General features: G+C 44.2%; 1 protein-coding gene across 1 annotated transcript; it reads right to left on the bottom strand.

The window, feature by feature from the left end:
* Positions 1-426: 426 nt before the first annotated feature.
* Positions 427-23168, bottom strand: XRCC2 (X-ray repair cross complementing 2). Its single transcript, XM_090047715.1, has 3 exons — positions 23036-23168; positions 13866-13947; positions 427-2657 (listed from the first exon to the last, which is right to left on the bottom strand). Exons 1-3 carry the CDS (start codon positions 23090-23092, stop codon positions 1942-1944), a joined length of 855 nt encoding a protein of 284 aa, XP_089903841.1. The 5' UTR covers positions 23093-23168; the 3' UTR covers positions 427-1941.
* Positions 23169-23585: the final 417 nt, after the last annotated feature.

Genomic DNA, 23585 nt, shown 5'->3' with positions numbered 1-23585 from the left:
TTTTAGGAACTAGACTCGGGTCCAAATTAATTTTGCATAGGTAGAATAGCTTTAATATGCAGTAACTTGTTTGACAATGCTTCTAAAGAGTAACCAGGAATAAGGAATATGATGTCAATTACTCAGCTAAGTGAAGCATCACAATATACGCTGTCTGGCCTAGCATCTTCTCCTCTGCCTTTACCAAATCAGAAGTTTCACATTTATTTGTCATTACTTAGTGAGGTAATCTGCATAAGATACCAGTGTATGCTGAAGCATAATTGTGGTCATGATACAAGGATGTAAACCAAGAGAAAGTAAAATTCATTGGAGTTCTCATACAATACATACATATTTTGCATTAAGATGGTCAATGCTGTATTTCAGGTCCACAGAGGTTATACATCTAAAAGAAGATAAGACTACTGTGATGAATTAATATGCTTCTGAAAAAGAAAGATCCAACTGGGACATTACTAAATGGGGAACTAAAAAAATTACAGAAACCAAGTTGAATCAAGAGTGGCCCATAAAGCCCAGGGACATGGTTTATCTGATTTAAGGGTGAAATACAAATGTTATTAAAAAATTCTACCCTCTTTCCTTAAGAGCATTACCTACTTGCTACTAGTTTGCAGGTATCCAGGGCTGCTCTAGGACCCTGGCACATGTTCATTTCATAGTGTGGTGGGAGCTCATCCCTGATCCTAACAATCGTGCCTCCCAGAACGCGTGTGATTTTGGGATCAGATCCCAATGATGTCACTGCTACTTGCCAGGGCAGGGAGAGCCTAAATGCCTGGCCTTCCCCTGCAACAGTAAATTGAAAGCCAGGTACCCATAGCCCAGTTGAACTGGAGTGGTCCCAGAGCAAACAATCAGTTGTCGGTCCCAACTCAGGATTGCACCGGTCTATTTTGAATAGTCCCAGTCCCATGGAGGAGCCAGTTTGAAACTCCCATATGGAGTTACACATCTTTTGTGGAATATTTTTGTGGCTAGTTTCTCATTTTGTCATGTCATTATGCGTGTCTGAGTTATTATTTATGGTGTGATTAACAGGTTTATCACATCTTAATTGTAACAGCTGCCAGGGGCCTATGGATCCTTCAGCTATAGCACTGAATCCTTTCAACTTTTGAGAGGACTGAAGATATCTGAAGACCTTCTGGCAAAGGAGAGGTCACGGTGACACCCAGAGGTGTAAGAGAGCAGCCCTACATCTGGGGCAGCACTGGCTGTCACTGTGCTAATGGTGGCAGTGGCTATTTTGTGTCCTTTTACAAAAAGTGTCCAGGGCTGCTGCCCTCCTCCCCCCATTATGCTACTGGTGACACCTGTAATCCTTGCTCTGACCAGTGATAGTATAAGTGTTGGCAGTAATAACTGGATGGTGCCTAGCCAGAGACAATGGAACCTTCCTTACACAGAAAATGAATCCTTCTCCTGAGGTGCAGCTGTGCCTGCTGGCAAAGGGTATATACAGAGTGTATGTCCCTATGCTAGTGGGAGTCAATCAAGGCCAATATTTACAAAGCACTAACATCTGCCTATGCACCAACTCCCACATACAGAGCTAGACTACAGTTTGTGTAGCTTAGAAGAGGAAGAGGTGTGAAAAGGGTTATGACAGAGCTGGAGTCAGTGCATTTGGTTGTATGCTGTTTAGGAAATGTTAGTGACAGGAGTCAGAGTTAAAGATGACGTGACTTCGAGTTCTCTTGATTTAATCTCTTGATGTATCAATCACACATAAATAGTTACAACATTCTTCTCTATTTTATGCTGAACTTATACAGTCATTCAAATCTTTATATTTCCTCTGCTCTTCACAGAATTTAATAAATGTTCATAACAAAATTCATAAACAAATCAAGATTAAGAAGGTACAAAGATATAAAAAAATACAGAAGGCTAGTTAGACTGAAGATTTACTATAACTTTAAAAGCAAATTCAAGTTAAAACTGAACTCCACATTCTGCAACACTAAATGAACATTTCACTACATGGTTTCTTTTGACATGGCAAGAAACAATTGAAAAACCTTTGCTGTTACTAGAATGACATTTCTTAGAGAAAAATATTCTGTGGGTTACCAATTGTTGCCATGATTTGCAAAGATAAGGCCTGTAGTCTACTTCAGCTTCACACTGATGTTTTAAGGAAAAGGAACTTTCTGCAGAGCTTGAAGATTTCTGCATAATTGTTTGTGTGGTTGCAAACACAGCTAAAAGATGCTCTCTGACAAGCTTCTCAAGAAATTTAACACACTTTTTCATATTCAACTCCTGCATGTTATAATTCTCCCCACCATTGCTTCTGTCTATCCAATAAAAAGCAGATATACTATCTAAAATCAAAAGGCAGAGAGAAGGGCGAGTGCAAAACGTATTTTCTAGAGAGTAAAGAGTGAGAAGCAACTGTGTGCTACTGTTGCAGTTAACAAGGAAAAGCCTTCCAAGGCACAGTTTTATGGTTTCTTCTGTGCTCTGGGGTAGCCTGTGTTCAAGAATGGTAACCAGACGAAGCACATCAAAATGGTAGTCTGTATCAATGAACATGACTTCTACTTCCAAACCGCCTCCTGATTTGGGAAGGATGCAACGGGTGATGAGGTGATAAAGCATCTCTGTTTTTCCACTTCCTTCGGGACCATGGAATTCAATGACATCTCCTGTTCAAGAACGGAAACAAGCACGTAAGCTGGGACCTCTATTCCTTACAGACTGTTATCAATGTTTAGTGAATCGGTTTTTTCAAAGGTGCAGGGCAGAACTTATATACTTCACAGGGAATGGCAAGTGCTCACTGCTTCTGAAACTCAGGCAAAAGATTTTTCTGAGACCTTGTGACATACGCTGACTAATTACAGTTAAATTATATTACTATATCATCATTACAACTCCTAAAAAGAAAATGTTTCCTTTTGGTCCAGGGATTTTTGAATATTCATGCTGTTCTGACAAGTGGAACAAACAGGAAATGTTTCTTCTCCCATTACTGTCCTGACCTGGCCTCTGAAAGAAGAAGGGAACATGCATAGCAGATCTGATTGATCAATGATGATGCACGTTAATTTTAATTAGCTACATTTTTATCTTGTTTTGTCATGCTGCTGATACACTACAAAGTTTCTAAGAAAAATATGAGTTATTTAAACCCCGGATAGAGTTTTGTAGGAGCTATTTCAACGTTGAAAGACAGCATCTAAAGTAAAATAACAATGGGTGATGCACGAAGGCTGGAAAAGAAACTTAGTATTTGAGAAAATGCTATTTATGAAAGGTTGGCAACTGGATGACATGGACTGGCAACACCTCTGTCATTATAGTTGGATGGGGCTTGGAAAGGAAGCTGCTACATAAAAGACTGGCTAGGGCTCTATGTATCATTATTTCCAATAAAAATATGAAAAAAAAGATAAGCAAGAAAAAACACGTTGGAGGACAAAATCGTGTTTTAACACGTCTATTTTTGTAGCATAGACAAGTCCTTAGCACTTCAAGACAGCAACATGCTTCCTCAGCTCTGTAAGGCAGATAAACCTGACTGAGTGACAAATGTCAGCACATTCATTGAGTACTTGTTTTTTTAAACGGTGACTACAAAACTATTTTTTGGGGGAATGGAATCGCAGACACCTTGAGCTAGGCAGTTAAAAAAATCCCCACCTCAAATGACAGAAGGCTTTGTAGAAAGACTATGATCTGCTAAGTAAATTCTGCTTTTCCCCTAAGTTGCAATAAAATACATATTATAGAATGCAAAAAGTGTTAAAAAACATTAACTAGAAAGTATAACCCACTACTAAGAAGGGGATGCTTCTGTCAGATATACATCCAGGACACTTCAGAGACTTCCTACAAATTCACAACCTTGCACTACAGAAAAAATAAATCTTCTTTTTTTATTTACTCCCTGTCTCTCTCTCTCTTTAGGAAGCTACTATTTTCCCATTAAGATGTATGTCGCCTGTGCAGCAGTTTAGGCAAAGGCAGGCACACATCAGGTGGACAATTAACTCCTTTTCCATGGTTGAAGGAGAACTGCAAAACTGTATCTGCAACAAGCTTCTGCATTTCCGTGACCCAGGAAAGTGTACATGGGCTAACAGCTTTTCACAGAAGAAAAGTAAGAGCAGACAATTAATTGAAATTTTATTCCAACATGTTCATGCCTGTCTGAATTTACAGGGCTTTTCAAGTCATTACCCAACTTCCTGAGGATATTGTTGTTCATGAATGTCCAGAATGTCAAGGAGAAGTTAGAATGAGAAAAGAAAAGGGAAACTGAGGCTCTTACTATCTACACTGCAAGTGAAAAAGGCAATTTACACATGAACAGACAATCCTGTGTCCTACAGCAGCACATGTAAACTCCAACTCGCTCTAATGCAGACAATCTGAAACACAGCTTTCTCCATTTTTGGTATTTCCAAATTTTTAAAAGAGGGCTTTGGAGGGGGCTAAGGTTTACCTGTCTGCGAAGAATACTGGTCTCCCAAAATTTGTTACAGTGAAGGCAAGGTCTATTAATCTTATTAGATAAATCTGGACCTCTTTCCTCCTGTTCTGAGTTTGTAATCTTTAACTCAGTCACTTGGAGCCAGCTCCTACTCTGTTACACTACATACATTGTACCAGTGACAACACAGCTATCGCAGAACCATGTCAGAATACAAATACGGCTTGAAGAAGCCCTAAATATGCCATGTAGTATCATTCCCCCACCTCCACTCCCAAGTCTCTGGAAGTATTTCAGAAACACTGTGCAAAGCACTTTTTGAGAGAAGACAAACTACAGACTTTGGTGTCTGGCTTCTGCGCAAGCCTTCCACTGCCTTGAATGGAGATCATGAATGGATATAGCAATTAAACATTTTGGTTTTGCTTCATCTACCTTCATAATGGAATATGGCTTGTTCAAAAAGCACATAGTAACAAAACATGTTCATTTCGGAGAAGGAACAGTTAGCTATGTCACAGTTCTCAGAGATAATTTTAATAAAAATTACAGTTATTCAGTGAAATAAATGTTTGATTTTGTTAGTTCAGAAGATGTTTTTCTGAGGAATGCATGGGAGAGTATGTGCATGCATACAAAATTACCCCGTCCATTCCTTGCCCCCTGCCAAAAGGCCCCACTGACTAGATAATGAATTCATACCAAAACACAAGGGACCCTTAGATCCCAATATGCACTTCCTTATGCAAAAAATGGGAAGTTATATGAAAAATCTAATTTTAAAGCTCCTCTTTGAGAGTTTTGCAATTTTCATCTCAAGACAAGACACTTTTTTCTACATTGTTAGTTTAACGTGGAAAAAAGTTAACAGCGTAGTGCTAAGAACAAAGGGGAACCAGCATCTACCCACTCTGCCACAGACGCCACACTGGAGTCAAGAACCGAGCCAGAAATCAGAAAATGGAAGATCCTAGGCAGTAACCAAGCCAGGAGCCTAGATCCAGAAATCATGGTCAAAAGAGCACCAGAGACAAGAAATGAGAGAATCCAGGACACTGGAAACAGGAAGGGCAGGAGGTAGGTTCCAGGTGGGGCTGACTAGCTCATCAGGGTGCCTGGCCCTGTGCTGGCTAGTCTTCACGCCAGCTGGGGATATTTAACCCGTAACATAGGACTCCATATTAGACCTAGTGTGCCCAATATTTATTAATCATCTCAAAGCAGATGAATAACAACAGGGGAAAAACATACAGATGGCTTGGGAATGTTTGCTGATGACACAAAACTAATCAGGTTAATCAAGACTAAGGACTGAGAGGACTTAACAGAGTTAGTGGATGAGCAGCTTGGTGTCAGATGAAATTCAGTACTGGCACATTCAAAATAAAACACATGCATTATTCACATACAAACACACACCTACCCCCCCCATTTAGTTCAAATTAGCTGTAATCCTGTAGGACAGCCTAGTTATCAATGTATAGGAGTCAAAGAAAACATTTAAAAGCGCAACAGATGTAAAACATTACCTCTATGTGTGACATACAGACAGTAATAATCTATATGTGACATACAGACAGTAAAATTCCACCATATAAGCATATGGTACATCCTCATCTGGAATATTATGTCCATTTCAATTATTCTGGCTCAGATGATAAGGCAGAATGAAAAGTCTTTACTTTGCCTGCATTCACTACACTACCAAACGTGGGGAACATGATGCCATTACAGAGCAGCCCAGTTCAGCCAGTTTTAGTCAGGCCACTGCAGAAGTTGTCGGTGGTAGTACAACTTTCACACTGCCAGACACGTTATGGAAATGCTAAGTTAGTATTTTACAATGTTGGGGCAGAGGCTGTCACTTACAATCTGCTTTTTGGAAGTGAGGGGAAGGGGAGGAAATGTTTACTTCAAATTAATTTTGGGTGTCATACACAGCTGAAAAATCAGAGCCTTATACTGACACCCACACCTCAGCTTGATATGCCTAAGTGATAGTGAGAAACATGAATTGCAGCACTGGAAGATTATTTTAAAGCTCCTGCCATTTTGGCATTCCTATTTAGTCTCCTTGGGAATACAGCATAGTGCTATCTAATATGCTGATGTGTCCTGAACGGCACATTTCCATCATGATTAGGAACAGCAGCGGGAATATCACAGAAGCTCCTACATTAGCTACTTCTACTTTATGTGCACTGATTATACATTATGAATACTTGGTTGCCTATAATGGAATCTATGTATAATTTATTAAAACACTAGTGTACATATTGCTATGTTTCAAATAGACTAATACAGGAAAATGTGTAATTAATTTAATAAAATAATAACATTGAGTAAAATGTTGTGCAAAGATATATTTATAAAGAACTTCAAAGACAGGTGCACTATAACAAGTCCAAGCAACATATTAAAAATAAAAACAAATGGATTTGACTAATAAAAAGTTACATTTTCATTAAGGCTATAAAGCCAAAACATTAGAAAAACAGGTCACAATAACGAATATATGGATTTGAGTAAACAGACATAAGAGAGTCATTTTAAAAATTCTTGCAGTGTGCTAAGATTACATTATAAAAACTAAAGCAAATTTATACAGTTCAAAATACGTACTCATTTACATTCTGTGCAACTCCATTAGAGCTAGTCAGCATGAAATTTGGCTGTATATACTTTTGGGATTTGTGTTATTCTGGCTTATAATAAAATAAAATTGAAAATATATTTAAGATAAAGGAAAACATTGGCAAAAGAACAAACAGGCATGAACAGGCCACAAAATTAAATAGTTTTTAAACATCAGAAAAATAAAGTTATTTAACAGTTTTCCAAACAGTAGTAGCAGCAAAACAACCCTGCCTAGTTTTAAGACACAGCTTGCTAAAGTTTATGAATGGCATCGTCAGATGCGGCTTCCTGAAACAGCAAAGGTTAAATTTGCTGACGCAGAAGCTGTCTTCCAGTTTGTCCTCAGAAAACCTCCGAGGTAAATCTCCATTTGGGAGCTTTGCACTCTAGAAATAAAGGTAGACTAAATGGGTATGTGGGCTTTTTAAAGAAAATTATGCTTGCACAAACTTTATGAGCATTTTTGAGGGCGCTTACCAATTTTACTAATGGCTTTTTTGTTATTTTGGTAGGATAAGAAAGCAGTCCTTAGTGGGAATACTTTGTTGGTACAGAGCTCCTTGGTGCAAAAGTGCTCAAGCATCTTTGAAAAATGTATAATTTGTGTGACGGTTTGCTGAATACAAGAAGCTTTAAAGGCTTTCCTAAAAGCGGACTGGAGACTCTATTTAGCATTATCATACTGAAAACAAAAAATGAATTAAATCTTGGGATTCAATTTAACATTTTACCTATCACAAAAATGGATGGATGCCTTAGTGAAAGTGCATGCAGTGGCATCAGTACAAAAGGGAAGAAATTCTCAAGTAATATGTAATATAAGTTATTAATTTATGTGCTGTATATTGATCTGGGATCTGACATCTAGGCATCCATGGAGAGTATCTTTTCTGTTTCTGTCCCCAAACCACCTCAGTGAAGGACCTTTTGATATACATAATTGATGTATAATTCTAATCTTCCACAATTGCTCAATTGTGATGCAGTTACTCCACATTTAAGGTAGTTTTTTAAGGCATCAAAATACATCTGCTGTGAGGCCGAAAAAAGCTGTTAGAATTATGTTTTTTTACCCTTAGCTGTGCCAAATTAAAGCCATGAAGATATTTAAAAAACAAAGAAACAAACAAAAGCCTTCTCAGGCCTGAACATTTCAGTGGTTTTTGAAGCTAGCACTTACATATTTTTGAAAATGTTTACCCTTTATTTTTAATTATCTATTCAAGCTACATATCACACTTCTAAGGTAACTGCACTTCCATTTTTTATTACTATAAACAGAATGGGAGGGCATGGAAATTACCACAAGGCTAGCAAGGGTGTGAACTTACCAATGTCAGCAACTGCACGGTAAGTGCCTGCGAGCATGCTCTTATCCTGCTGGAAATGTGATGCAGTGTACCGACTATCACTAAGGGACTTTGAACTTACCCTTGGGGAAAGTGTCAACAAAATCACTTACTATGAATAGGGGTTTACCTAACTCCAGGAGGCTGATTTTGCAGGGAGGTTGTGGGGCCCCACCCCTTGCCACCAATTGCAAGTGCTGTCCATCATGTGGCCCCACCCATTGCCACTAACTGGAGAGAGGAAGGGCCACATGACAGGCACTCATCTCTGCCAATCAATGGTGAGAGGTGGCAGGGGGGATGGCAACCATCTTGGGCTGCCCCCTCCCACTCCGCCCCATGGGCTGTGCAGCCAGGCAGTAGTGTGAGGAGTGCTGGCTCCTTCTGGGGAGCCAGGATTTTATTTTCAATAAGTTTTCTTCTTTTTTTGTGGATTTCATAGACAAGGCCTGCTTTTGCAAGCAATACCGCATTTTGTGATTTCCGTGAAATCCACAAAATCGTGATTTCTGTAGGTCTCTAACTACAGAGTGGCTGAAGTGCTGTAAATACACATGCTAGCTTGTCTCATGGTAACTTGTTTGTGTAGTTGCTATACCTTAAGTTACCTGTCTACGGTCACGGTTGTATTGAAGACTGTGGCAAGCTTTATCAATTTACATGAATTAATTAGTTAAATTGCTTTTGAATTAGCTAGATGTAATCACACTGGCATGAGTGACTGGTGCCTCCTGAATCTGGGGGGGCACCTACAGAAACCCGCAGCCCTGTTGGGGGGGGCACAAGCCCTGTCAAGGGGGGGCACGTGCACCCCCTACCAGTCATCTGTGCACACTGGTAGTCTACTCCATTGTTCAATTACTTCATGAAGATACACCCTCACACCCACTTCAATGTTTCCTTAGAGCCCAAATAAATGGAAGTTTATCACTGAGACTGACCAATTTATTTATTACCTTGTATAAAAGGGCTGTAATTTTCTCTTTTTTGCCTTTCCAGACACCTACATTAGTTTTTCTCTGTCAACTCCCTGAAACTAATCAAATAAAGAATCTATTCCTCACCTTTAAAACAAATGCCTACATCTTTTTTTTAGGAGAGTAGTCAGGGAGGCACTGAGGTCCCGGAGGGGAGGGGAGTCGGGTGTCCAAGAAGAGTGGTTGTTCCTTAAGGAGATGATCCTTAGAAAGCCCAAAGGGAGGTAATTCCAGCATAGATCAAAGGGGGCAAGAGGGTGCAAAAGCCCTCATGGCTCACCAAAAGCATATGGGAACATCTCCTAGCTAAAAAGGAGGCGTACACCCAATGGAAGGGAGGGGCCATCACCAGGAAGGACTATACCTCAGTTGCTCGGGGCTGTAGGGGGGCGGTCAGGAAGGCCAAGGCGGAGATGGGACTGGGACAAGCTACCCAGGTCAAGGACAACAAGAAGTCCTCTTTTAAATATATAGTGGGTAAAAAGGAGGTACCGGGTAACGTGTGGCCTCTGCAGGACACACTAGGAAATCTAGTCATTGCACCAGACAGCAAAGCTAACCTATTTCACAATTTCTTTGCCTCCACTTTTCTGAGCAGGGACTGGGTCACCCCCCCCACCAGGACCCCCATAGGCCCCAGGGGAGGTGCACGCAGGCCTAAGGTCAGGGAGGACCTAGTCACGGAACTTCTGGAGGGACTGGACATATTTAAATCAGCTGGTCCTCACGATCTCCACCCCAGAGTGCTGAGGGAATTAGCAGAGGTCATTGCGGGACCCCTTGCACGGATTTACGAGCACTCATGGTGCTCTGGCATGGTGCCAGAGTACTGGAAAAGCGCCAATGTGGTTCCCATTTTCCAAAAAGGGAGGAAAGAGGACCCAGGAAACTATAGGCCAGTTAGTCTTACCTTGGTTCTGGGTAAGCTTTTTAAGAGAATGATCTTGGCGCATGGCCATGAGGGGCCAACAGAGGAGGCCAACATGGGTTTATTAGAGGCAGGTCCTGTCAAACCAACCTAGTGGCCTTCTATGACCAGGTTACAAAATCCTTAGACGCAAGTGGACGTGGTCTTTCTGGACTTTAGGAAGGCCTTCGACACTGTCTCTTACCCCGTTATCATTAAAAAACTAGGAGACTATGGCATTGACACCCACACAGTCAAATGGGTCACTAGTTGGCTGGAGGGCCACACCCACAGACTGGTGGTTGACGGGTCTTACTCGACCTAGAGGGATGTGGGGTCCCCCAGGGCTCAGTCGTCGGGCCCACACTGTTCAACATCTTCATCAGTGACTTGGATGGGGGTGTAAAAAGCACCCTGTTCAAATTCGCAGATGACACTGAGATGTGGGGAGAAGTGGGCATGCTAAAAGGGAGGAATAGGCCGCAATCGGACCTAGACAAGTTACCGGGGGGGGGTGGCGGCGGCAGATGAGAACAGGATGGGTTTCAACACTGACAAGTGCAAGGTACTGCACCTGGGGAGGTAGAATGAGCAGCATACCTACAGGCTGGGGAACTCCCTTCTTGTCAGTGCAGAGGCAGAAAAGGATCTTGGAGTCATTATTGATGCCAAAATGAACATGGGCCGACAGTGTGGGGACATGGTCAGGAAGGCCAACTGTACCTTGTCATGCATCCACAGATGCATATCGAGCAGGTCCAAAGAGGTGATCCTCCCCCTCTATGTGGCATCGGTCAAGCTGCAGCTGGAGTACTGCATCTAGTTCTGGGTGCTGCACTTCAGGAGGGATGTGGACAACACGGAGAGGGTCCAGAGGAGGCCACTCGCATGATCGGGGGCAGCAGGGCAGGCCCTACGAGGAGAGGCTAAGGGACCTGAACCTGTTCAGCCTCCACAAGGGAAGGCTGAGGGGGGATCTAGTGGCCATTTACAAACTAGTTAGGGGGGACCAGCAGGCATTGGGAGAGTCCCTGTTTCCCCGAGCACTACCAGGAGTGACAAGAAATAATGGTCACAAGCTGGCAGAGGGTAGATTCAGGCTAGACATCAGGAGGTGCTACTTCACGGTCAGGGCGGCTAGGAGCTGGAATCAACTTCCAAGAGAAGTGGTGCTGGCTTCTACCCTGGGGGTCTTTAAGAAGAAACTGGATGAACACCTTGCCGGGGTCTTTTGACCCCAGTAGTCTTTCCTGCCATGGCAGGGGGTCGGACTTGATGATCTGCTCAGGTCTCTTCTGACCCTACCAACTATGAAATTATTACATTGTACTATATTCTACCCTCCACATGATCTTACTTTGCCCTAACCAGCTACCACCTTTGTTGTGTCATGTTCCCCTGAACAAGGATTACATACTGCCAGACACCTAGCATGTTCCTAAATTTTATGAAATAAGATACATGTGACCCCATAATAATTGCCTTTATTACGACACAGCTCCCTCAGCTTCCTCCCAATTATCTTGATGTTATTGTCAATTTTGGTCATTTGTCAATTCTTGTAAAAATCACAATAATGTATAGGAATTAGAGCTGTACACAGATACACCAGAGCTAGAGTAGCACAACAGCTTCTCTGGTTTTATGTGAAAAGCGTCAAATATACACATGCCAGTGGTTTCTCACTGCTAGTTTTTTTTTCATTTGCCATTCTATTACACTGCTGCTTTTTCAGACAGTGGCCCTTCAAATTGGCAAGTATTTTTCATACATTATATCAGGGGCTTTCAACCTTTTTTTAACTAGCTGTACCCCTGGCAGCCCCCTTTTTAATAAGTGCACCCCCGGGAGAGGGGAGGGTGGCATGCAGCTGGACACTGAGTGGGGGAGTGGAGAGTGGTGGAGCAGCGGCAGCACAGCATCTGTGCGGCCCTTCCCTCGCCCTACCCCAGCCGTGCTCCTATGAGGCAGCAGTGCGGGGTGGCAGTGCTCCATCCCCACTCGCCCCCACATACCCCCAGGACCTTTCAAAGTACCCCCAGGGATATGCGTAGCCCCAGTTGACAACCACTGGATTATATAATCAAAAAAGACTACTGTGATCACCTGTACCAATCTCTGGCATAACACAGGCCAGACAACTTTTCTGAATTAGTTTTTGTTTGAACTGGAAGATGTGTTTTATAAAAACACTCAATCTCAATTTAAACATTTCAAGTGATGAAGAATCTATCATAATCCTTGGCAAATTGTCCCAATAATTAATTACCCTATTAAAAACTTGCATCTTTAGTCTGTATCCTTAGCTTCATCTTGTTACACCTTAATGATGGGCTATTTATACAGTAAAAGCTCTGTTATTTGGCATCCCCCAGGAATGGGGGATGCCGGTTAATCAAATATGCCACGTTTGGTGCACCAGGGCTTTAAGTCATGAAATTGCTGGTAATACAGCATCTGCAAACATTTACATTTCAAATGCTTCCCTCTTTGCAGACACCAACCAAAGCGGGACTTCTGGTTTTGCTTTTGCCACGTCCCTCAGAAGGAAGATGTGTATTGACAGATGCTGGTTAGTGGAGCTTTCCAGTTGCTAAAGGGCTGGATAACACGGCTTTTGCTGTACTGTCAAATTTCTGATTCCCAAATGGATATTTCTTGACCACAATAAATTTACCCCTTAACCTTCTTTTGAAAAACCTAAGCACATTGTTCACCATAAGTTTTTCATTCTTATGCATGATTTTCCAATTGTTTAATCATCCTTATGGATCTTCTCTAATTCCTCTCTCGACCCTCTCCAGTTTATCAACATCCTGCTTGAACTGTGGACTGGACACACTATTTGAAGAGCAGTTACACCCATGACAAACACAGAGGTAACCCAATTTGTCTACGTGGACACAAAATTCCAGTTGATCCACCCAAACACTATATTAACCCTTTTGAGCACAGTTTTACAGAGCGACCTCAAGTTCAGCTAAGTGTCCCCTTTGACCTCCATCTTTTTTGGAATCACTGTTTCTCAAGACAGATGCCCACCTTCTAAGTACAGTCTGTATCCTTTGTCCCTAGATGTATAACTTTACATCTAGCTGTATTAAACACACATATTACTTGTGCCCAGCTTGCCAAGCTATTCCAAATATTCAATATTATCGGCCTGTCCTCTTTACTAACTCCTAATAGTTGAGTAATCTGTCAACTTTATTCATGATTTTATGTTTCATCCAGGCTTTATAAAAATGCTAACTCATTGGTTCAAGAATCAGTCTCTGCAAGACCCCATGAGAAGCACATCTATCTGATGATGGGCCATCTACAATTACATCTGGAGACTTGTCAACTAGCTTGTCTCTTAACCTAATATCAGAATATATTAAATCAGATGTTTACAGAAGCCTAAGTATTAAAACTGTTTTCTCTGGATTTAGGATTTTATATCTATTTGCATGCTCAAGGTAATCCAATAGACAACATTTTCCCCCAAAACTCACTTAACTTTTTACTGCAGTATTTCTTAAAGATAAGAGAAAGATATATTTTACCATGCATGGGAAATCCTTCATCAGCAAACAGATAAGGCTCAAGATTTCTCAGAGAACTTCTGCCCTCCAGTCGTGCAAGTAGCTTTTAAACAAGAGATAGAGACATCCTATTAACTAAAAATAATGGGTCTTGGGAATCCAATTAATAGGAAACAATAAGAACCAGAGAATATATTGTGCTTCCAATGATAGCCCTGTCGAAAGACTGGTTTGATTTTAAAATGCCTTTGTGCATACATGTACAAGCTCAGAGACCAGACAGTACAACAGGAGATGTTTTTCTCTCTCTCTTGACAATGAGCACTCAGAATCCATGGTAATAAGTAAAAGAAATTTTTGATATATAAAGCCACAGGAATGGATTGAACAGATAAACTTGGAGCAGGAATAGGTATCTTTGAAATATGGCAATGCTACTATTTTACAGAATGAAAAGGAAGATTACTTGTAGCAGCTGTCATAACGTAACATCAAGTTTATTACCAAGAACTCATAGGTTGCATTGGCCAATATCAATCTCTTGAGTCATCCAGTCCCATAGCTCATCTGTAAGCAAAATCTTCTCATATACTTCAACTTAAAAGTTCTATGGGATTTTTATGGGTTTCATATTCCATTTCTCACAGTAACTTGTTCAAATACTGCACGTTAACAATGATCAAACTCCTTAACAAAGCGATACACATCTGGTAGACTTCAAATGACAAGTTGGTATTCTTTAGGGGTGCACTGATCAAGATTTTCTTGGCTGATACCGATAGCCGATTATTTGTTAACTAGCCATATTGGCCAATACTGATTCAATAGCTGATTTACAGGAATACAGCTGGGCAGTTTGGAGAGCAGAGCCCTGCAGGTAAGTCTGTGAAAGGGAAGGGGCGTGGGGGAGGGAACAGATGTGGGGGAGGGGGGCAAATCAAGGCCCCCACAGTGAAGGAGAGAGTGGGGCAGGGGCAGGCACTGCCCAGCCAGGGTGGTCAATGGCACTCCAGAAAGGGGCACACGACAGAGCCAAGGGCAGCTTGCCCAGGGGGCATGGGGAGGCTGAGGAGGGGCTGCAGCTCCCTGCTGCTGAGTGCACCCCCAGGGAAAGCATGTGGGGGGCATGTGTCCCCACCAGATTTGTGCATGCAACCGAGGTGGGCTCCCCGCTGTGGGCTCAGGGCCAGGGGTGGCACCAGGCTCTTCCTGGTGCAAAAATCCAGGGGAAGTGCACATGCCCCCCCCCCCGGGGGTGCATGCAGCAGTGGGGAGCCATCCGTCCCTCCCCACCCCACATGCCCCCTGGATGAGCCGCCCGTGGCTCTGCCCTGCTCCCAGGCTGATGTCCCACTAACTGGGTTGGCCCAAGGCTGGGCTTGGAGTGGGCAGGAGCAGGGTGGGTTCCGCTGCACAAGGTGGGGGGTGGTAGCGGTGCTGGGAGGAGTGGCTATGGGGGGAGGGGCTAAAGCAGATTTTGGGGTGGACTTAGTCCCCCAAAACCCCTCAGTGCTGCCCCTGCTCAGGGCACTCCACTCTCCTGTCTTTCCCTCGGAAACCCTATGCCAGCCACATCCACTGCCGGCCTCACAGTGTGGGGCTCCTGAGGAAATGGTAGCAGAGTGCCCCAAGCAGGGGTGGCACCAGAGGGAGCTTGGGGGGGTTACAGCCACCCCAAAATCTGCTTTAGCCACCCCATTGCTACCCCTCCAAGCGCTGCCACTGCCCAACCCATGCAGCTGATCCTGTCCTTCTCCTGCCCGCTCCAAGCCTAGTCCCAGCCCAGCCTCCCCACAAGAAAGAGGCTGGCTTGCCCCTTGCCCTGAGCCCACATCAGGCAGCCCACCTCCACCCCATGCACAAATCCAGGGGGAGTGCACTGGGGGTGCATAGAGCAGCAGGGAGCCACCCCTCCTCCCCATCCCACACGCCCCCTGGATGAGCCACCCATGGCTCCATCCCACTCCTGGGTCCAGTGTCCCACTGACTGCCCTGGCTGGGTAGCACCTGCTCCTGCCTGGGCAGAGCCTGCCGCTGCCCCACTCCCTCCCCCAGATCCCTTCCCCTCCACAGACTTACCTGCACGGAACTGCTCTCCAAGCTGCCTGGCTGCATTTCTGACCGCATGCATGCTTGAGGCTGTGCACATGCACCTTGCATTTATCGGTGACATTATCAGTTACACTGGCCAAAAGAAGCCGATAGCCAATAATGTTGATTTTCCTTTTATTGGTGATCTGACATGTGACTGATATATTAGTGCACCTCTAGTATTCTTGGACCACATCTAAACTAAACAAATATCCACAAAATGGAACCATACTCTGCAGTCTTAGAAGAAAGGCCAAGAAATAAGGAAATAACACTTAACCTAATGCTAGAGATGTCCTTTTAGTTTCTTTATCTAACATCAGAATATACTAAATAAAACCCTTCTAGACATGGATTAAACACACTGGCAAAGAGAAGCTTGCACTGCTGCCAGAATACATGGCCTGAAGACAGAGTGAAATACTCTAACTGCCCATTCAGCTGTAAATATTTTTTTGAATACTCTGTACAAACAGAGTATCAAATTGCCCTTATAGGCACATCACTTGGGCACATCACTTAGTATATCACTCTAATAATGATTTCTTCACAACACCTTCTTCCTCACCATATCTGACAGTCAACTTTTACTCTGAATCTTCCTGTTGTTATTAGTATACACTAAGCAGTTTTTTTCTTAGGTCTTCTTTTAATGGTAGTATCCCTTTAAGTGACACTGAATTTTCTTCAAGTGGTCATGACGCAAATCTAGTTTTGACACTATCACTGACTTCTTAAGATTGACATTTTGTTAATGGAAGGCAACGTGCATACATTCGTTACAGTTCTATTAAGGTGCATTTAAAAGAGTCTCAGGAAATGTCCATTAGACTAGCATAAAAACATTTTATTTGACCTTATACTGAAACCCTGGCTCCTCTTATATTTCATGTGTTTGTTCAATGCATTAAACACTTCTCTACTGACATGTAAGGCCATAGTTATGGGTTTTTTTAGGCTAACTTTTAACCAGTATGAACAGAAGAAGATATTATTGTAGCCTGTATAGTTGCGATCAGGGAAGTGACTGAAAATAACTTACTCTTTTCCTATGCTGCTGCTGTTCCTTCACTTCATTCTTAAGAGGTCTCCCTGCTTCCCTCATATTCTTTTATCCTCTTTATGCTCATTACCCTGAACTACATCCTTCCCCCTCACAGATATTCTCTTTCTTCTGCTTTTTTTAACCTTCTTTCCATGAACCATAACTTTGGTTCACTATTGCTCCAGTTACTAATGTACTATCAACTACATGAAACTTCCCAGAACAAGGACAGCAAACATGACATGGAAGAGGTCTACAAGACAATGTTGTAATACATGTCACGTCACTGTGAGGCTGTATTTTCGCACCATTACAAATATCATTTCTTTTATATATATTCAAAGGATCATGAAGATAATCTTTGACTAATGCATATCCACTAGTCATTGAAGGGGATTAAACTGTTATCCTGATGCCCCATCTCCTTCTTCCAGCCTTTTGCAGCTACTTTCTAGATAACAGGCACCAGTCTATTTTGTTCTGCAAGTCAAGCAAAGGCTTACTAAAAATCTTATATAGCACAATGGTCTGTTTTAGAGAGTCAAGGTTTACAGTATTGTGGGATGCTTTGTTTTAATGCATGTATTTGGGCACCAAGAGACAGACTGTTCAGCTGAGGCACTGTGAAGCTATTTAAGACTTTTTGTATAGTCTTACATCTGGGATGATAAATTATTAGATTTCCATTAAATATGATTTAAAAAGCCAAAGTTCCAATCCTCTTATTTCCTCCACTATCCTAAAACGGTTTCTAAAGGGAAAGATAATTGTATGCTTTGCTGCACCACTCAGGCCCAGCAGCCCCAGCTCCCAGACTGAGCGCAGTGCCCTGCTGAGCTGCGCTGCACCTGCGCTACAGGGCAGCTGCTGGTCGGGTGCTGGTGCGGGTGATCCGTGCTGCCCCGCACTGTACGGGGGGCGCTCTGCTACAAGCCCCCAAAGCCCTTGATTGCCACTGCTACATCTGGTGAGTGTGGGGCTTATTTTTTTTTAAAGTGCTGGAGCCAGGCGGGGAATGGGGTAGGCAGGGCAGCCATGGGGGCTTCTCCCGCAGCTCCCCTCGCACAGGGAGAGGCAAGCACAGCCAGAGGAGTCGCGGGAGAACCTGCAGCCACCTGGCTGCGCATGCCTCTCCCCAGCTGATCAGAATCTCTGAATCTGCATTGAAACTCCGAAACAGATTTGGCCGAATTGAAACGGAACAGTGATCCAAAACACTGAAACGAATCATTGTCCCTCCAAAACGGCCAAATCCAAAACCGAAACAAAACATAGCCATTTCACACAGCCCTAAAAAACACCTCACTTTTGGGTTCAGATACAAGCGGGAGGTGGCTGCTGCAGCTCTAACTCCAACCTGACTCTACCTGCCCCCAGCTTCAAGAAAATTAACATAGCACCCCCTCTGCAGCCACTGTCTTTCTCACTTGCCCATTGCTGCCAGGAGCAGGGGTGTGTGAGAAGTGGCTCCTTATACTCAGTGACTCCTGCTGGCCACACTGACATCTCCTGCAGCAGCATCTCCCCTGGGGATTGGAGGGGTGGTAAGGCATAAGGCAGAGGCTCCTGAGATGCAACCATCCACAATAGCCAGGATGCAGATTTTACCAGTTACACTTCTGCTGGCAACACCTCAGGGCAATAGTGGGGAGGGAATCCTCCAGCAAAGGGGAAGGCAAGCAGGTCACAAGCAATGAATAGCCTGTCACTGGTAAAAGCCTGCTATAGGATACATTATGTTCATAAGCTGAATTTGTGGAGCAGTATAGGGGATTTACCCACATATTTCCATTCATTCTGAGGTGTCTGACTAAATTCCCTGCACTGCTTTGGAAGTCTGAACTTGTGTTTCTAAATTGAATTTTCTTGTCTGTTCAGAACTGCTCTGCCAGATGGTTGTACCATAATTTTATTTTAAATTGTATTTGAAAAGTTATTAAGTATTAATTCAATTAACTCTTCCTATGAAGGCTGGTTTAAAAGTAAGTAATTATTTCAGCTTGAAGATGCCAAAATATCAATTATTTTTTTTTAAATAAAGGAACACCTGAACATCATAGCTTAACATTTAACAGAAACATCTAACAGCAAGGCTAAGGGCCCTGACACATTACATTTAAGTGAAATTAAGGTGTTAATTTCACCTTACACAGTAATCTGACCACACATTCAAGGCAATTTATGAAGCAATAATACAGTTTATACGAGCCACAAAGATTATTTCACACATATAATGTCTTTGTGGCTCATTTGTATCATGCCTTAAATTGAACATGCATGTTGGGGCTGACCCATGACCAATCCCAGTGATGAGCAGGGAGTAGAGATCTGGCGTAGGGTCTCTCCAGGGTCCAGGACACAGCCATCCCCTACCCAGTTAGTAGGTTTGTGCTGGGAGCAGCATCAGGTCCTGAACCCAGCCTCCCATCCAATTCCTGAAGGCATGTGGGAGAGTTGGAGAGGAGCATCATGAGCCTAACATCAGAGAACATCTCCCTTCACTGCACCACGGACCTTTAAAAAGTAGGCATACAGCTGGGAGTCCCTGCTGCATGCTTGCTTTAAATTTCCTGGGGTACCCATGGAAGTGGCAGCTGGGGAGCTGGGAGCTCCACTCCACAGTTGCAGGCACTGTTTTATGGTGTGGGGCATGGGCAGCTGGGAGCTTCGAAGCTCCCCAACTACCTGTACCCTGAACTGTGTGTCTCAGTATATAGGTAGCTTTAAAGAGTGCCACTGAAGCAACTTCCCTGCTGGGGACTTCAAACCCCACACCTGGCACCTCTGGCTGGGTTGCTGGGCATAGGGGATCAGAAGTTCCCTGCAAGGTTTAAAGCTCTCAACAGGGAAAGCCTTTTGGCTATCACCTCCCTGAATCAAGCTGTCAAGCATGGGGTTTTGGCAAACTGCTGATTTTCAGCCTGGCCTGTACAGCCCTTATCTCAAATCAGGGCTGTCCCAACAGAGGCCAACAATCAACTGATTGTCAGTTCCAGGCCCCCGGACTACACTGGGGATTCAAACGAGCTCTGGTTTGAGCTGACTGTTGGTCCAGGCTCCGGACAGCACAAGACCTGGTTTGAGTTTCCTGGAGGAGCTCGGGGGCCAGCTAACAGGCAATTGTCCACCCAACTGGACCTGCCAGCACTCCTCTTTCAGCTTGCCAGTGCAGGAGGAGCCCAGAATTATGACCCTTGCCCTTGCAAGTATTAATGGCACAACTGGGATCTGATCCCTGATCTCACCAGCTGCATCTCCTGCCATGTATCTGTGGCATGGCAAGAGACGTAATTGTTGGGATCAGGGATCAGATGCCATTGCACCATTAAATAGCATATGTCCCAGGGGCCTAAGACTCCCCGTTCATGTTTCAGGGCTTTCTAGTACAAAGAATCTCAGAATGGTGAAGGAGCAGTGTTGCTATAAATAAGAGTATTGCAATAATTAGTTGTCTCAGAGATGCTGTGGGACCCTTAAACACATTTTATACACTGAGCTTAAATGAGCCTTTTAATATGCTTTAATAAAATATGTTGCAGCAAAGCATACAATTATCTTTCCCTTTAGAAACCTTTTTAAGATAGTGGAGGAAATAAGAGGGTAGGAACTTTGACTTTTTAAACCATATTTAATGGAAATCTAATAATTTATCATCCCAGATGTAAGACTATACAAAAAGTCTTAAATAGTTTCACAGTGCATCAGCTTGACAGTCCGTCTCTTGGTGCCCAAAGACATGCCCAGCTCCCAGACAGCGTGCAGCATCCTGCTGAACTGCACTGCACCTGTGTAATGCGACAGCTGCCATGTGGGTGTCAAGCAGGGTGATCCCCGCTGCCCCCCACTTGCCCACACCGCGTGGGGGGACTCTGCCATGAGCCCCAAGAGGCCCTGATCGCTGCTGCTGTATCAGTGAGTGTGTCGCTTTTTTTTTTTTTTTTTTAAAGTGCCAGGACTAGGCTGGGACTCAGCAGAGGATGGGGCCAGGCAGGTCAGCCATGGGGGATTCTCCCATGGCTCCTCTGTCTGTGCCTGCCTCTGTCCCGGCAGAGGGAGCTGTGGGAGAAGCCCCCATGGCTGACCTGCCCAGCCCTACCTTCTGCCTAACCCCAGCCCTTTAAAAAACTAAACAAAACAAAACAAAACCCTGCACTCACCAGTTGCAGCACCTGAGCCCTCCCGTGCAGCTTGGGGCAGTGGGAAGAAGTGGAGATTGCACGCCCCCCTTGGCACCTGCGTGGCAACTGTCACATCATATGGGTGCAGCATGGCTTGACAGGGTGCTGCACGCTGTCTGGGAACTGAGGCAGCTCCACCTGCCAGCCGGAGGCTGGCACCACTCAGCCCCAGTGACCCTAGCTGCCAGACAGTGTGCAGCGTTTCCCCCTTAGAGGAAAAAAGCACAGGAAATCGTGGGTTTCCATTTGCAGGCTGGCCAAGTTCTAGTGTGCAAGGGGCTGCAGGGAGCAGGAGGATGGCAATCGGGGCAGAGGGCACCATGTACACGTGGCAGTCAGGTCCTTCGTGTGTGTGTGTGTGTGTGTGCACACGTGTGTACATGTGCATTTCATTTTAATCATGGAAGAACATGGATTTTGGGGTTTTAAATCAGAGAATTTGTGATTTATCAGAGAATTTGTGATTTTTAAACAGAGAAAACCAGGATGCTTGATCATAAGCCTCTGCAAGGTTGGGGGGAAATAAAAGTAACAGTGAACATGCTCTGCCAGGAGCAGCACAGTGAGCTCACTGGGTTTCCTAGCTGCTGCTACTTAGTTACTTGCTGTTATTTATTAGCCTTTTCAAGAAAAGATTTTTTTCCCTTGTTAAAAAACAAGGTGTGCATTTATCTTGCTCTGGGGCATGAAGCATGGAAGAAAATACAGTGTATAAATCAAAGGTTACAATTACCCCATCTCAATAAGTACATAACAGAACTAAGAAAATGTATAAAGAAAGGTATCAGTGATGACCAGAGGTATGGGACAGCTCTCATACAAAGAGAGACAAAAGGGCTCAGGACTCTTCTGCTTGGAGCTGACAACTGAGGTCTATAAAATAATGAACGGTCCAGGAAAAGTCACTAAGGAACTGCTATTCACTATGATGCCTCACAGTCCAAGCAGTAGCGGGGCACATGATGAAATGATCAGGCAGCAGTTTTAAAAACAAAACAATATCAAGTCTTAAAAAATGCACCCAATGAAATCTAGTAGAATGAGATGGCACAGCTGGCATCTTTGGAAAGTCAAGGTTAGAAGGCTTCACTGCTTCAAAACATTTGGTGCAATTTCAAAATAGTTCTTACAATACTTTGGTCATTAAATTATCACCCCTCGTGTACCCTCCCCTCTTCTTCTGCGCCTTCTTCCTTTTCCCCCTTCCTTAGTGTTTGTGACAGATGTGTATGTTATTCAGACTTGCACAGAGAGTTGCTATACACATACTTCTGATTTGTGTTGCATTAAAAAAATAGCTATAATACATAAAAGTTAGTGATAATAATATATAGAAATTAATTAGAAGTAAATTATAATAAAACTCCACATAATTTAGAACAAACAACTCCAGCTCAACATCAGCTTGGTGCTGCCGGACACCTGGGAGCAGACACAAGTGGGGATCTGACCTGGGGCAGGACACAGTGGTCAAGGTCTTTTACTGCTTGCTTGTTTACTGCTCAAGCTTGAAAATGTTGGCTGTTCACTCTTTCCAGGCCCATAGAAAAGCAACGGAGTCAGGTTTTTTGGTGCAAAGGGCTCAGGCAGGGGCCTCTTTGCAGGCTCTGGGTTACTCCTGGGGCACAAAGGGGTTGGAGGGGTGCTTCAAGGCACCCCAGGGGTCTGCATGCAGCAGCACTGCTCCTACCGTATTTTCTTGAGTGCAACGCGCACCTTAACCCCCCCCAGCTGGTAGACATTGGGGTGCGCAGATCAGTGAGGAAATACGGAAACAGCGGTTGGGGGTGGGGAGGGGTGACAAGGCCTCCCAGGGGACGCTCCGCGCCGCCGACGGCCTGGCAGGGGAAGGGGAAGGGGAAGGGGCCCCACTTCACCTGCGCGCCCGACTCCGCCTTCCCGAACCCTTCACTCATGGCGCGCGCCGCTGACATGAGAGGGCGGGGGTAGGCAGCCCTCTGCGCATGGGCGCTGTTCCCCGCTCAGTCACTGGTGCCGGCCGCGCACGCGCGGTTCGCTTGCCAGTCTCGCGGCCATTGGGGCGGTGACGCGCATGCGCAATGCAGCCCGTTGGGCTGGGCGCGGGAGGCGGATCCGGCTGAGCTTGGAGTGCCCGAGCGGGGGGTGGGGCGTCGTATGGGGGCGGGGCCAGCGACGCGATTGCTAGGCGGTACGTGCATTGCACGCTTGACTGGTGAAGCGCGCAATAAATAAATGTAGACCCGGCCACACATGTAATGTAATTATCATATGATTAAAAATGATCTTATTAAAAAACTCTAAAAAAAGAGCTAGCTAGCTAGGTAATTAGGGCTTGGTAGGGTGTAACAACTCTGGAGCTGGTTTGTATCCAGCCATCACTGGGAAGCGTAGCAGGGAGAGGCGGTCCATTTTATAACCTGCAGTATTGTCTCGGAGTTCATTAAT

The sequence above is a fragment of the Crocodylus siamensis genome, chromosome 5 (assembly GCF_052110815.1).
Source record: "Crocodylus siamensis isolate JL-2025a chromosome 5, ASM5211081v1, whole genome shotgun sequence".
Classification (NCBI taxonomy): domain Eukaryota; kingdom Metazoa; phylum Chordata; order Crocodylia; family Crocodylidae; genus Crocodylus; species Crocodylus siamensis.
The sequence above is the reverse complement of the archived record's forward strand: the minus strand, read 5'-3'. Positions and strand labels throughout refer to the sequence as shown.

Excerpts from the sequence above, each read along its gene's own strand:
- XRCC2 (XM_090047715.1), bottom strand. The coding sequence starts at position 23,092 with ATGTCAGCGGCGCGCGCCATGAGTGAAGGGTTCGGGAAGGCGGAGTCG. Across the intron at positions 13,948-23,035 it reads AGGCGGAGTCGGGCGCGCAG|CTACTTGCACGACTGGAGGG; the intron begins GTGAAGTGGGGC and ends CTTGTTTAAAAG. Across the intron at positions 2,658-13,865 it reads TGAAGGATTTCCCATGCATG|GAGATGTCATTGAATTCCAT; the intron begins GTAAAATATATC and ends GTTCTTGAACAG.